Here is a 14,563-nt window from a genome sequence, read left to right as displayed (position 1 = left end):
CTACGTCACCTGCACGGAACGTGATTACAAACATACACTTATAAGAAAAAAAGGCAGAAATAGACCACACACCGTCACTTCGATGCGCGCTGCGTACGATTCCTTCCTACCCGGTTGCCTGTTTGCTACTACCCAGCTGATAGTTCCTCCTAGTAACAAGACAGTGGAGTGTAGAGGCAGAAAAAAAACACACACACACACACACGGTACGGCAAACAACAATCGAACCGCCGACCAGAACGATCGATCGATCACACCCGTTTTCGAAAACAACCACCCAATCGACGCCCGGCCGTCTCAATCATTCGCGGGTCACGTTCCGCACCGTTCGAACGCAAAGTGTTTTGCCGCGATTGCGTCGCAAATCGATCGGCCCCGCGGCGCGCTCGCAACCGCAACCACCTGCTAAATCATCATTTATCCTGCGCGCGCTAAGTGTGTGTGTGAGTGCCGCACCGCATTGCGTTTCGTGCTTTACCCACCACATCCACAGGATTATATGGCAAACACACCAAGGTGTGTTCGGTGCGCAGCCGGGGACGCGATTCTGCATTCCTAATTATTTAAACACGGACCACTTTGCTTATCCACTTTCCAACATCCGGGGCTCAGATAAGCCGCCCGGGCCGCATGAATCTTGCCGATTCATTTGGCGTGCGATCGGTGTGTGTGATCGATGATCTTCGCACCCCCATTCGCGGGGAAAATTGATCGTTCGATTATTCGCGCGAGTTTGGACAACGGTCCCACTCGCTTGCTTCGTGGAATCAATGTGCCGGGAGCAATTAATCGATAATTCCCATGCCATACTCGCACACGCGCTCCCAGCACAACAATCCGTCCTCTTTTCCATAATCACAGTGATTTAGAATTTTAAATATCAGTTATTTTTAGTACCTCACCATTAATGAGTTAATTATAGAAAAAAAACTGGGCCCCTCGTACCCATACTGGATTTGATTAGGACGGTTTTCGATTAGACATTAGACGCGAAAGCACGAGCTCGGGCGGACTCGAGACTAGATCGCACTGCCACGCCACGGTACGGCGTAAAGTAATTAGGCGCATACTGGCAATTACATTTTGCCACCTCGGTAGACAACTTTCAGGGCATTTGATTGCAGTTGATTAATAGATTCCATGGTGCGTAATTCCATGATACCACCTGGAAAAGGCAAGGGCACCAAACTGACTCACCCCTAATGTGCAGCGCGTGCACGAACGCTGATCACCAGCGTTACAGGGATTTCGAGTTCAACTGGAATAATTGTCGTTCAATAATTTTAACGTGCGTTCAAATAAAAAATAATTTATCGTAAATTACTTTCTGAAAGATTTTTGACTGAGTGACGTGAAAACAATTAGGAGGAATTGGGAAAAATTTCAAACAACACTTACGTCTCCAGACATGGTTGTCGCTATTCCATTTGAATTGAATAACCCTGTAATTGATACAAAATCGCTCAATTGCTGAAGTAGAAATTCCCCTTGAATCGGAAAGGCATGATCGGAGAATTTCTTGTCTATAACGCTCAATATAAACTGTTGTCAAACTATGTTTATCAAATCCAACCAAAACTTCTTTTGACGATTTAGCGGCACGAAGAAAATTGTTTGCCAAACTGCCACCGGTACGTGCTCTCCACTGTGCAGCGTAAGTGTTCGACTTAATCACGCAACCAGAAGTTACTGACATACATCCGCCAAGCGCCATCATGGCTGCGTGCGTACAAGCAATGCGGAGGTTAACGCAAATCCAGCCCTGCATTGCGCAATCGGACCGAGCAAAACTAACCCCCCGTCAAACGGTTTTGATTATTTTTGGCCGAAACGTTAGGCAGAAATTAAACCATCAACCGTCAGCCCCCTCCGGATCGCGTATGGCTGATCGGGGCTGATAAAGGTTTTTTCGTTTCGGGCGCCTGTAAGGAAGGGTGTACAGCAATGTGTCAGATCCGTTCTTTTGCTTGCAGATCATCAGAGAACAAATAACGATTCGGGTTGATATAAAGCGCACCGGAACGAGAAACCACCACAAAACCGGATCCCCCCCTTGCCCAACATTACAATCATTGTTCTCGGACGGTTGCAGCGGGTTGAGATTGAGATGATACGGGGTTGTAGTTCGGGTGTATACGTTTGTCTTCTCCCGGGACATAATGATGTAGCCGGGGGTTTTGCACCGCTCAGCCGGCTCACAGGTGGCCTTTCACGTTTGACGCTGAAGCCAAGCCGCAACCCGAGCGCTGCCTCAGTTCAACGGAATCCGAAACAAAGGGAACATTTTTCACAAATATGTCTGAATGGTGCAGTGCGTGTGTGTGTGCGCTTTTTTTCGTCTTGCCGTCCAGACGGTCTTATAAGCACTGCGTTTCTGCACAAATAAGGGATTTTTTTTTTTGTGGAGGGTTAAAGGAATTGCCCCCTTTTTTTGGGGGGCTCCAGTTGGGTGGTCTGCCGTTTTGTACCACAGCCGCTTATGCGATTCCGTTTTCGGCCGCTAACGGTGTTCCACTAGCTGCGGTAGACTGTGAGGAGCTAAGGATTCCAAGGCCTTCTAGCAAAGGTCTCAAAGCTATAGAGGAAATTAAAGACTCAGAAAATGGAATCTGTTTCTTGTGGTGCATCAAACAACTAACAGAGAAACAGTTCACAATTGGAGATTCAACATTAGTGTAAGAATGATTGCTATAAACCATAAAATCACTTACCATTATAGCACCAAAAGCAATGAATTTCTTTCCATTCGCAAACGAACACAACCAATAATTGGTACGGTTTGAATTTCTTACAAATTTATTCCTCAATTACACGCTTCCGTTTTCGTAAAATAAATACGTTTCCTTCCGGTTACAGGTACAGTAATAATATACAAAAATTTACACACACACACACACATACAAAAATCATATTCAAACACAATTGTAGCCGGTGGCCCTAAACGGTAATAGTGTTCGTCCCAGCCCGGGACGCATCGGAAAAGTTTGGGGGTGTTTTAGTTTTTCTCTCCTAGCGGAACTTTATAAAAGCTGCCGAAAAAAAGGTGCACAAAAGCAAAACACTAATGGCCAGCAGCAACAAAACCCACACAGATGCATCCGGTTATTTGCTTCGTATTTTGCAATAAATAGCGTTACGCTGTGTGCGGTCTGTGTGTTGCCTGCTCTTTAGACAATCGATCTGCCGTGATCAGCTCACACAGGGTGAGGTTTTGAGACTTTTGCTTTTTTTTTGCACTTCGAACGCACTATCATCGTGTTTGTTTTTCCTGGTCCAAGGTTATCTTTTTTTTTGCAGCAGCTCCAAACTTCCGAAACCACAACGCATCGCTAGTAAGTTTAATGCACTATTTATCTCACTATATCGTTCCTGTTACTTTATACACACACGCGCGCGCGCGCGCATACACTCTGGAAGACCTTGCTTCCGTTGTGACAGAGGCCCGGAACAACGGCCACAACTGTATCGCTTCCTCCGCGTCCAGGTCTGGCTGCCTATGACTTCCTATCAAATAAATATGTACAAAGAAAGAGCCCCCGTTGCTGAAGTCTCCAGCCACTAACACCTATGCCACAGCACTAGTTTCCCAGCCTATTCCCACGCAGGCTCCTGAACAATTACTGCCTACCGTACCGCATGGACGGACATTACCGCGCTTCCTTCATAAACAGTTGATATAATTTTTATTTTGTATTGTTTTTTTTTGCGATATTTCACTTTCATTTTCCATTAGTTTTATTTTGTCCCACCCTACTACCCCTCCTCTTTTGTTTAATATGCTCTTGTTTATGGCTTGATCTACGACTTGATGTCTACCGCGCGCGCACACACACACATACATTTCCGCGCCAGTCCGCGAACTTGCAGCATCGCGGACGAATGGCATACTACTATATGGTACATCTGGTTTTTTTTTTTGCTTTTGCGCCTACAATTCCTACTCCATACGCCACTCGGTATGCCATCATTTTCCCCCTGTTGTTTTTTTTTTTAGTACGTTCGAACGTTATACACAAAACAAACAAAAAAGATTTAAAGTAATAACTAAACAAACAGTAGCGGCCCTGCCGATTCCTATGGTCATCCGTGAGCTTCCTCGTGTTCTTATTGTCTCCAAAATTCCTTGCTGGTCTGTTTTCTCACAGAAAACCTACCCTGTTCCTCTCTCTCTCCCACACCTCCTCCTTCACCAAACCCCAACCTCTTCAACTGATAGTACTTCACCGGCAGCCACAACCGACGACCGTCATGTCCTGGTAGTTCTTCAACACTACCTTGTTCTGCTCGTTCAGATACAGCATTGAGATGGAGGACAGCTGCGTCGGTACGCAGCATGCCTTCGGTGCGAGCGTCGGATTGTAGGAGTTGACCAGCGTCTGCACGATCGCGTGATTCGTCGTGTTCAGATGGTCCGCTATCGGGAAGCGGCAGTCACCCTGGCAGAAGTACGCCTCGTACCCGGGCGGTGCCACAATCCAGTCGTTCCAGCCCACATCGCTAAAGTCCACGTACAGTGGCTTCCGCTGGCAGAGTTCGTTTTTCCTCCGGCTGCTGCGCTTCGCTGACGCGCGCCGTGCCCGGTTCGCGCTACTGATCGCGTCCCGTATCGGCCGCTGCTTGTGCCGACCGTCGTCGGTGTACGTGAACAGTAGCGGTTGCTTCTGCACCCAGGTGTCGTGCCGTTCGGCCACATTCCGCCGCAACCGGACGTGCTCGTGGACCGGGGCGGCCGGGACGCTGCGGCGCTGCCGGCTGTGGGGGGCGGCACCACGCCCGCGGCTCGTCACCTGCACGAAGAGGCCGTGGTTTTTGCGCGGTTGCCTTAGCCACCGTTCCACGGCCGGCATCACATCGAAGCTGGCCGTGCCGGACTCGTTGACGGCGAGCGTTTTCGTGTCGACCAGCAGGAAGGCGGGCGCTCGCTTACCTTTCACACCCGGCCGGACAATGTCGTACACTAGTACCGTGTACTGGAGCGGTGGTCTTGCCAGTGGCCGACCGCTCTTGTGTGCGATACCGTCGCGCGTAAGCGTGAGTTCGGCGGCCCGCAGCTTCTCGCCTCTCGGAATACTCGTTACGTTGAACAGTAGCCGAAAGCGATGATGGTGCTGGAACCGCTCGTCTATATGACTTTCTGTGAAGAATAACAGGAAAGAAAACCATACTATTGTATTATTTATGAAAGTTTGAATGCATTTTGGTCCTTAAATTTGGTAGAATTTCTTACAAGTACCTCAAGCTCTCTAACCTATCACATTCCAAAGGTACGTTATCCTAACCCATGGAACTTTGTAATCCATCTAGGAATGACCCAAGATTGTGGAATTACTCTTAATTGGTTATCTTCAGAAGTTGAGAAATCTAAAGACATTGTTGATGCTCACTCACTACCAGAACTTTGAAGTGCTATGTCTAATGATTTTTTTTTGTAGAATCTATCATCTGAGTCACTATATTCATGTGTTGACTCTCGTAATATACAAAAATCCTCAAATATTAAAAGAAATCCTTGAAGATTAGTTGACGCTCTAGGATTCCTGAAAGATTCCAGAAAACCTTGAAGATTGATGAACCCTTAAAGATTCTAGAATTCTCGTATATTCGAAGTAATTCTAACAGAATCAAGAACTGTAGTGTGGTACGGCTAGTAACAACGATCCATCAGTCAGAACGATCAAGCCATCAGTGTACGATTCAGTTGATTCTGCACCTTAGCATTATAGCACGTTATAGTACTTATCCAAAGGTACACTTGTGTCAACCTAATAAAATAAAGGATGACATAAACGGTCGAACCGGACTCAAGACAAGACCAAAGTTTCTTGTGAGATTCATGAATACTCAGGGATTCATGTGACTTTTAAGACTTTTGAATCATTGAGGATAATTTTCGAAGAGTCATATAGGTCTAGAACTGAGATTTAGAGCAACTCATTATGTACAAAGCATCATTCAAATTCTTATTGGAACCTCAAGGTCTAGTAATTGAAGATTTATCATTGTGAGAATCTCTTCTTGAGCTCCACAATACTTTGTTTCTTCACAAATAAATCATTTTAAAATATGTGATGTTTCCGAGGAACGCCCTGCTGGCACGAACCAAGTGCTCATAATTTCTCACCCACTAGAAGAATAAACAATTCCCGTACCTGTCATTTACCACCTGGACGAACTCAGCACAATATAATCTCACCCGATTGCCTCGCTCGCCCTCTCAAGAAATAGCAAAACATCGGTCTGTTCTGCTCCGCGGTTTAATATTCGGCCAGACAGAAACCAGAACAGCACGGAATCGCTCGGCAACACGCTTCCAAAACAATAACACTTCTCCGATTTTAATCGATTTGCTCGAAAAACCCCATTAGCGAATTTGAACAATCAGCATTCCCACCAATCGCTCCTCCGGAACATGGCACATACTACGCATCGCACTCGATTTCGCAATCGCGATCGTACGACGATCAACGGTGGTCATCGTTGTCGGGGCCGCGGGTTTTTCTCTTTGCTCTGTTTGCGATTTGCCGAAAATTGCGCCTCACGGTACACACTCGTACTAATTGCCGCGCACAGCTCCCAAACCGAAGCTGGTCCGGAAGGGGGTCTGCTAATATTTCTACGTACGTGTTTGTTTACAAGCGGCGTGATACTACTTCTAAGCTCCAGGTCGGAACGGTGTTGGTGGGGGCAGGCGCAAAAGGGATTTTGCGTAACTTTTCTCCGCTTTCGGATAAACACTCAGCCCGACTGCAGCCGGCAGCGTCGGCAGCAATAAAACACCTCCACGCCGTGTCCGCTAGGGCCGGCGGAAAGGTCAACCTGGGCTGCTGGACGAAACGGTCCGGCACAATCCCCCGTTTCGGCCTCGCAACGAGGTGTTGATAGACGAGACCTCTCCTTGAACCTACCCAGCTGGGCACAAAACGCGCTTCCCCCCGGGGGCCGGCTCGTTTTATACACCGCGAGGTAGTTTACGTTCGTTTACTCGTGTGCAAAATTTACCGATAATTTTACGCACGCTATGCTTGCGGCACGAGCAACTAGTATCATCACTGCCAGGGCGGGAAATTTAGCGGGGCAAGGGATACAGTGTGGCCTCTACGGCTAGAACACTCTTCGCGTGTTCGCTGACTACGGGCGTTAATCGTTTTTTTTGTTCGGGGAGAAAGGGAGGGATTTATGTAAACAGTTGCGCGCCGAATTACACAAACAACGCGCGCTTCTTTATTGCAATCGCATTTCCAGGTAATGCAATCAACTGCACCAGCGGCTACCACTTAAGATCGACATCCTGTTCCAAGCAGTTTGGGTGGAGATTTGGAAGATTTGGTTTTATTTTTGCTCTCCTACCTGTTTGTATCCCAATGGTTAATTGCGTTTCCAATGTCTAAGAGCAAGATCTTCGGAGCAGAGTGTCTTGGGAATGGCAAGATGTTGTTCAAGACATTGTCAAACCACCGCCACCGTTTAATATTATGTCTCCATATTATTGCCGTAATACTCCATGTTGCCTCAGAAGTCTTTACCCTGCCAATGGAACTACTTTTAAATCGTTAACACCAGCCGCCCGTTTAGCTTTGCAGTTAATTGAATGTAAAAAAAACAAGTTAATTCTGTCAGTACACCGTCAGAAAGCAGACCCCTGGTGCAAAGCGATCGTTACCGATGGTGTAGCAATGCGATCGCGGCAGCCACCATCACCTGCATTAGCTCATGTGCATTTACCGGTTTTGTTTAACGTCGACATTAGAGCCTTCGGCACGGCTTCCTAGATCTACGATGTCGTTCCCGCAAAAGAACCCCCCCCCTTCCCCCCCCCCTCCCCCTCCACTACATCTTATCCCAATTCAAAGTACGTACCTTCGTGCGTGAAACTTCGCACCGTGTTGGCGTTGCGCGTGTTGAGTCCTTCCTTTGGTACACTGACGGAGTCGACCAGATCGTGGCCCATGATCTGCGCGTACAGCTGCTTCATCGCCTCCGGTATCACCACCTTAGATCTATCGATTTTTGGTCGATTAGGAAACCCGAACAGGCTCAAGAGATTCTTCTCTATCTCGACTAGTGTTTTAGGATCGGGCCTGCTGGAGCTGTCACCATCGTCTACCGCGTCCGGCTCGCTGTCCCCGAGCGCGTTATCCAGCTCCGGCTCCGCTAGTTCGTCTTCCACCGCCTCGTCGACGCTCCCCTTCCCGGCGACGTACTCTTCGTACTCGTTGGTATCACTGCTGCTTACACTATTGCCGTCAGCCAGCACTGCCGTCCCGCCTATCCGCGGTTCCGGCGACACCTCGGTGACGGCATCCTGCTGCGGGGGCTGATTGTAGTGGCCGGTGATGTGGTGCGATTGCTCCGCACCGATCCCGATCACTGCGGTCACTTTCGTACGCGACACCCCGTTGCTGTCGGTGCTGGCGACTTTCATGGCACCGTGCGAAATCGCCAACACAGCGAACGCGTAGAACCATACGTGCATGGTCGTAGGAAGTAGTCTGCAAACGAAACGAAACCAAACAAAAAAAAACTATTAGAACCGGCAACATTCACTGGCGAACGGTCGGTGGATGACTGTGACAACCTTTTCGCCTGCTCCTCCCTAATAAAACCCCCCTTGCACGGGTATTACAGCAAGCGATTACGATTAGTCAGCAAAGGGGGAGGGGGGCGCAGGAGGGGGGGAGGGGGGCAGTCACTGGGAAGATTGCCGGCACCAACTCTAGCAGACGCCACGTCGAGAGATGTCGATGTGCGAGCGCCGCCAAGAAGGAAGCTGATAATTAAAGTCAATGTTTTCAAAAACAACACCGTGCCGAGCGTTTGGAGTGTGGCAGGGGAGTAGTGGCGGATAAAGGAGGGGGGATGCAAGATTCTCGGTTAAAGATTGGGACAGACCGGGTGGCGACTGCTCGGTTATTGGCTTGCATCCCTGATGAAGCTAGCGAGCGCATTCGCGACATTGCGGCATCATTTCTCCTTTGCCAAGCGTCAAATTTCACTCCTCCGCAGTGCCTTTGCGGTGCAGTCTTCGGGCTTCCAAAGGTCGTGAGCACCGGAGGTCGTTCGAGGTATGGAATGCTTCGCGCACACATGATGCATTTACAGCGCACAGCCATAAAATCCACCTTCAAGTCGCCCACTTCAACAGCACAGCACATCCCGATACAGGTGCAGATCGTCGAACTTCTCGAGGCTGCCGAAGGCTGGTGCGATAGAAGGACGCATCCTCCTGATCCGACCCCGATGCTGGCGTTGCGAGGCTGTGCAGCAAAAGGACACCAGCAGCGCTGCTCAAGTGCCTCCTGTTTATGAGCGACGGGGCGATAGATTCGGCTTGCGGAGGACCTTTTTTTTCTCCTCCCGTCCCACACCCGGAACGGCTTTCGCATGCTTCCTCCTGCTCACCCAACCGTTCCCGGGCGGGCAGGCAGCGGGAACCGAACCTGACCGGAGGCGATTGCAGGCGATTACAGGAAGAATCCCCTTGAGCTGCCAGAGTTTTACTACCTCGCCCACTCAAGTGGGCAACCGGTTGCCGTTGCCGTGGGTCTCAACCGAATAGGGCTTACGCACGGAGGACAACAACATCGATTGTTCTGCCCAATACTGGGCGGAGAAGTGAAGAATGTGTTTCGTTATTTGTGTTGCGCGTCCCTTGCGTTTTCGTCCTTGGGCTACCGCACCCGGGCGCTACCACACCCTCGGCCGATGCCTGCCGTCAACAGGTACATCTTGCCGGGTTGCTCTGTTAGCATGGATGGGGTTTTTCCCGGTCCCATGTCCATTTATTCCCGGCCGAGGAGAGGTGGGCCCGTACGCTGCGTTGAATGTGGGATGGATTTGGTAATTTCCATACCCTTTATCAATGGGGAGCACCTGTAACCGAACGGTAGGCCTGTAGGTAGACGCTTCGCACAGCGCACTCGGGGTTCCGCGGGTAGTGAGCCTTCAACGCCGTTAGACTACTTCTGGGAGGGGGCGTTTAACGGGGCATAAAACACGCATCCATGATTGCTCTATCGCAGCAGTGTACACAGCGCGGCAGAAAACAGCACACGCGTATTCTCGCCGCAACAAGTAGGTCACACAGCGAAGAAGAAATTGCAGCTAATCTCATCAACCCCGGGGCGAACGGCGATCGGCAATGCCACCGTAGCTGCGAATGCGAATTGGCAATGCCAAGTGCGTCAATAATAAAAACCGACCGCTAGCGGTTCACTACCGCACGGGCGTTAGAATTCGAACTGCAAACCGATAAAAGTCGCGTCCAGCAACGATTTCGATCATATTTCCACCTTTCAACGCCTTTTTCGCGCTTGCGGTTGCCGGCTGCAGGGTTTGCGGAACGCGGTACCTGTAGCGTTTACAAGGGAGAAGGACAACAGCGAGAAATGATCACCAAATGGCAACGCGCCGCTCCATCTCGCCTTAAGGGCTGGTGGTGTTACGAGTTACGCGCCACGCTAGGTTACCTCCCGCAACTTCGAACGCGCCACTGGAAAAAACTCCCTTTCTCGCCTTACAGGTTTTGCTATTTTTAGCTCCTAGTGGCGAAAAAAAAAAAACAACAACCAGCAGCAGCAAATCAACGGCAAAAATGGAGCGTTACTGGAGCAAGCCCCACCGAGCTAAAAAGCCCCCTCTTAATCACGTAACACGCAGAATTGTTAATCGCATTTGAATAATAATTGTCCGCAACCTTCATGCCATCATGTTGGAGCGGCACAAACAAACAAAAAAAACAACAAAAAGCTGATCTACATACTTCTCCCCCCGTTTGCTTTCGGAAGTACACGGGTCCTGGGTTTGCCTCGAATCGGTTTGATCCGGAAAGGACGACTACGGATTTTAATCTCCAACCAAGCGTCACCCTGCAAACGGCTCAGTGCAACCTGCTCTGCCTGGCCAACTCTAGCGTTGTACAGCTTTGCAACATGTGGCAGACAGACAGACAAATCTGCCCCCTGGTGGACCAAGCTGCTCTACAAGATCTGTACCGCCAGGACCTTTGTCCCGAAACAATAGGGGACAGGTTTGACATAAAAGCATTAAATGTGTGGGTTTTATGGTGTTGATTGCCTAACACGTTGGCGGTGGGTGCTAAAAACACGATGTGGCCGTTAGCCATGGAGCGGCCATTAAGGAAACCTTCCGTGGCGTCGGTAAGGCGCACCCACCAAGCCGCCAGTCTGCCGATGTGCGGGTTTCGCTGCCGAGTTCTTTTTGTATCGGTGCAGCAAGCGCAGCCAAATGCAGCGACACTGCCGGCAGAGCCTTCCGCAAGACCTCGATTTAATTTAATTAATCAACGAAGAACAACAGCATTGTACCACTATTTCGTTGGTGATTTGCCGTTCCGTCCCTGTATGTGGTTGCGAGCGGCAAGCGATCGAGCACTGCGTTGACCCCGTTGCGGCAGATAGTGAACGGGGGCCAGATAAAGCCACGTCAACCACGTCCTTCCAGCATTGCTCTGATTTATGTCGCTCGCACTAAAACATCGCCTGGCTTAATTCTCACGGCCTCATCATGCGTCCTGCGAGCAGCGGGTCAACACCAATTAGGTAAGCGGTTTCCGCCGGTATTGTATCGCGCGATACAATCGCGGTCCAACGTTTGTGTCTTGTTTTTTTTTCTTCCTTCTTTAGGGTTTTTCCGAGAAAATCATAACGCGATGATTTAGCGACTGAGATGATCTTGTTCGCTTGAGTGGCGAACTGCTGCTTACCTTCTTCTGGTGTGCCGTCTGGTCGTCACTTGCTGTGCGATCGGTACGCCGTGCGTTCTCGCACCGACCGTACCGACCCGTCCGGGGCCGCGCGTTTCGCTGCGACCGCGAGGACACGCAGCCGCATGCGCACGCAGCCGTTCCCGCGTCATGTACTCCGAGCCGCCGGAACGGACCCGGGAAACCTCCGCTGGCGCCGTTGGATGCGAAACGGGACGGAAACCGGACCGGAAAAGTTGGTCGGGATTTTTGGTTTTTTTACGTTAGACGGAGCGCTTTGCTTGATGCTTCACCCCGCGCCGAGGAACGGCGGTACGCTTCGTTGGTGTGGCAAGGGAACTACTGCCGACTGTAGTACGGTACGGTATGGCCCTGGTGGCCCGGCTGGCCGCTGTGGCACTGCGTCGTGACGAGCCCTGGACCGCACTGTAGATGGGCGTTTGAATGTTTTCTGCTCACTGGCCAATCACCGGCACAAAGCATTATATTCACTAAAATCCGCCTGGAAATATTGCTACCAGTCACTCGACTTTCACATCGAACCCTCCGCTGCAACTTCACACCGGACAGGATCGCTCGCAGTACGGGTTTCCTGCCCCTTTTTTTTCTCACTCCACTTCTTGTCTTCGCTTCCCTGCACTTTGTGTACGTGTGTGTGTGCGTATTTGTGTATTTATGTTTGTGGGTGTGTGTGAATGTATATGTTTTCCTTGATTTTTAATTTTCTTCACTCGCCCAGGCCCGTGTCTGCCTGTTGCGCTGTGCCGTCCAAAGGACCTCTACCTGCCCAAAAACGCGACCCTTTCAGGCCCCGGAGCCTGCGTGCACTTTTCCTTTCCGCTCCGCCAACCAACCCAACCTCAACCCGCTTTTATGGGCAATGGCTCGATGGTCCCCCTTCCAAAAAAAAAAAAAACCCGGGCTTTTCGGGCTGCACAATCACAAAAATCTGTCCACTGGGTCCACCGAACTGCACGAAAGTTGCTCGTTCACTTTTTTTTTTGTTGTTGCTGTGTCGCCCACGCACGTCTTGCGGTTGCACTTCTTCGCGATTGCACTTTCGATCGGGGCGCACGAACGTGGGGGGGGGGGGGGGGGGGAAACAAAAACTAGCAAGAAGGTAAATTATTTGCGTTCCAGTCGTGCCCGTTACATTCCAATCTCTTGTTGCTCCTCGCTAGCCAGTGGTACACTTATTTATTTTCTTTCCCACCGCTCTGTCACACACTGGTACGCGACCTGACACTGCTCCAGATTTATGCACACTTCGATCACTTGTTGTAGCGCTGGCAGATACACCTCACCTCACTATCAAATTGGCACTATTTGCTTTCCAGTCGGCTGGTGGGGGGGTAAAATTAGTAAACAATTTGTGTTTGTTTTTTTTTTTCAAGCATAAGACAAAAAACTGTTTTCGCTTCCGCTCACTATTCGTACGGGCACTGGCAATGCGCGACTGTGCGCTAAACTACGGTACGTCGTCGTCACACCCGGGCAGCTTCACAAAATTTTAACCATCTCGCGACAGCATCTCGAACACGAATGAATGAACGCGAGAGCAAAATTCGATCGATCCAGCTCGCATGAACTGCACGGAATGAACGAGGATGAACGGTGAAATGGGCGTGGCCATGGTGTGCGTTTGGTCCGGCACCGCACAACAAAAAAAAGGAATGAGAGGACAACAAAAGAACCGATCGAACCGAAGAGAGGATTCAAGACGTTTGAAAGACGTTTGATGTTCGAAATGACAGTTGGACGCACTGCTCGGCAGGGGCTGACAGTGTGGTTTGCCGTCCCGCGGGAAGCAAGTGTTGCTTTTATGTAATGCACTCGAGGCGTTAAGTTTACATTTTTAAGTAATTCTTGGAGGGAAAAAAAGCAGCTTTGCAAACGGAGCTGCTAGTTGTTGACCTCCCCGGGTGTTGGCGGTGCATATATATTCAATCCAGTAGTTCTCTAGCTCGGTAGCGGGTCTCGGATCGGATTGTGGTTATCCTTGAGAATCAAACCGCACTGTGCCACAATGATTGGTGTACGATCGTCACGGAAACTGCTGCACCATCCCAGTTACACAAACTCTTTCTCCCTCTCTTTCTCTCTCTCTCTCTCTATCGCTTTACCACCAACCGGGTTTGGTAAGAAATATTGAGGAAATCATATTTTCATTAACAGTTATTTACACTCCAACAAATCGTGAAGATTTATGTTAAACTGTGTGTAAACTTTCATCTCTACCCTCGCGGGAGCAATCCATCGATCGATCTCCTTACACCCATCTCAACACCCTCCCCTCAAGATGCCCCCCCCCTGCATCCAGCAGTTACACTTACCATCTTGCGTTTGCCAGGGTGAGAGTGAGAGAATATTTATGAGAACGATTTGTAAACACCGCGCACGCTGGAGAAGAAACAAAAAAAACAAGCGCTTCATCGCATGGACGCGTGTCGGGGGGCACTTGTCGCTACTGCAGGCCGGCGCGATGAACGGCGCGCGAGCACGAACGCTAAAGATCGCCAGCGATCGTTGGCTCGGGATAGACTGATTGACGCGAACGCGCACAATCCACGCACCCGTTGGCCTTGTGGTCCGGGGAGTGTTCCGTACGTGGTGTGCGGCAAAACGGCCACCAGCAGCAGTGGCTAATGCCAAAAAAAACCACCCCCCCCCCACACAAAGCGCATTCGCTTCGGGACGGGCAGGCAAAACGCAAAGCAATTGCATGTCATTTTCACTTCCGAATTATTTATTGCGCTCCGGGCCACAAACGGAAACGCGGCTGCTAACGAACCGGTACAAGCGCACCGCGGAGCGGACTTCTGACAAGGTTCGGCCAAACGG

At 50.0% G+C, this 14,563-nt stretch overlaps 1 protein-coding gene across 1 annotated transcript; it reads right to left on the bottom strand.

Annotated features, from left to right (window-relative positions):
• Positions 1-4,220: 4,220 nt before the first annotated feature.
• LOC128715389 (protein decapentaplegic) lies at positions 4,221-11,874 on the bottom strand. The gene is made up of 3 exons (XM_053810281.1): positions 11,723-11,874; positions 7,858-8,489; positions 4,221-5,134 (listed from the first exon to the last, which is right to left on the bottom strand). Exons 1-3 carry the CDS (start codon positions 11,872-11,874, stop codon positions 4,221-4,223), a joined length of 1,698 nt encoding a protein of 565 aa, XP_053666256.1.
• Between the last annotated feature and the right edge of the window lie 2,689 nt (positions 11,875-14,563).

Source organism: Anopheles marshallii, chromosome 3, assembly GCF_943734725.1.
Source record: "Anopheles marshallii chromosome 3, idAnoMarsDA_429_01, whole genome shotgun sequence".
NCBI classification, from domain to species: domain Eukaryota; kingdom Metazoa; phylum Arthropoda; class Insecta; order Diptera; family Culicidae; genus Anopheles; species Anopheles marshallii.
The sequence above is the reverse complement of the archived record's forward strand: the minus strand, read 5'-3'. Positions and strand labels throughout refer to the sequence as shown.

What these genes read in the sequence shown, in the direction of transcription:
- LOC128715389 (XM_053810281.1), bottom strand. Translation starts at nt 11,874, where the DNA reads ATGACGCGGGAACGGCTGCGTGCGCATGCGGCTGCGTGTCCTCGCGGT. An exon ending in AGACGGCACACCAGAAGAAG is followed by an intron (nt 8,490 to 11,722) that starts GTAAGCAGCAGT and finishes TTTCGTTTGCAG; the next exon opens with ACTACTTCCTACGACCATGC. An exon ending in GCGAAGTTTCACGCACGAAG is followed by an intron (nt 5,135 to 7,857) that starts GTACGTACTTTG and finishes TATTCTTCACAG; the next exon opens with AAAGTCATATAGACGAGCGG.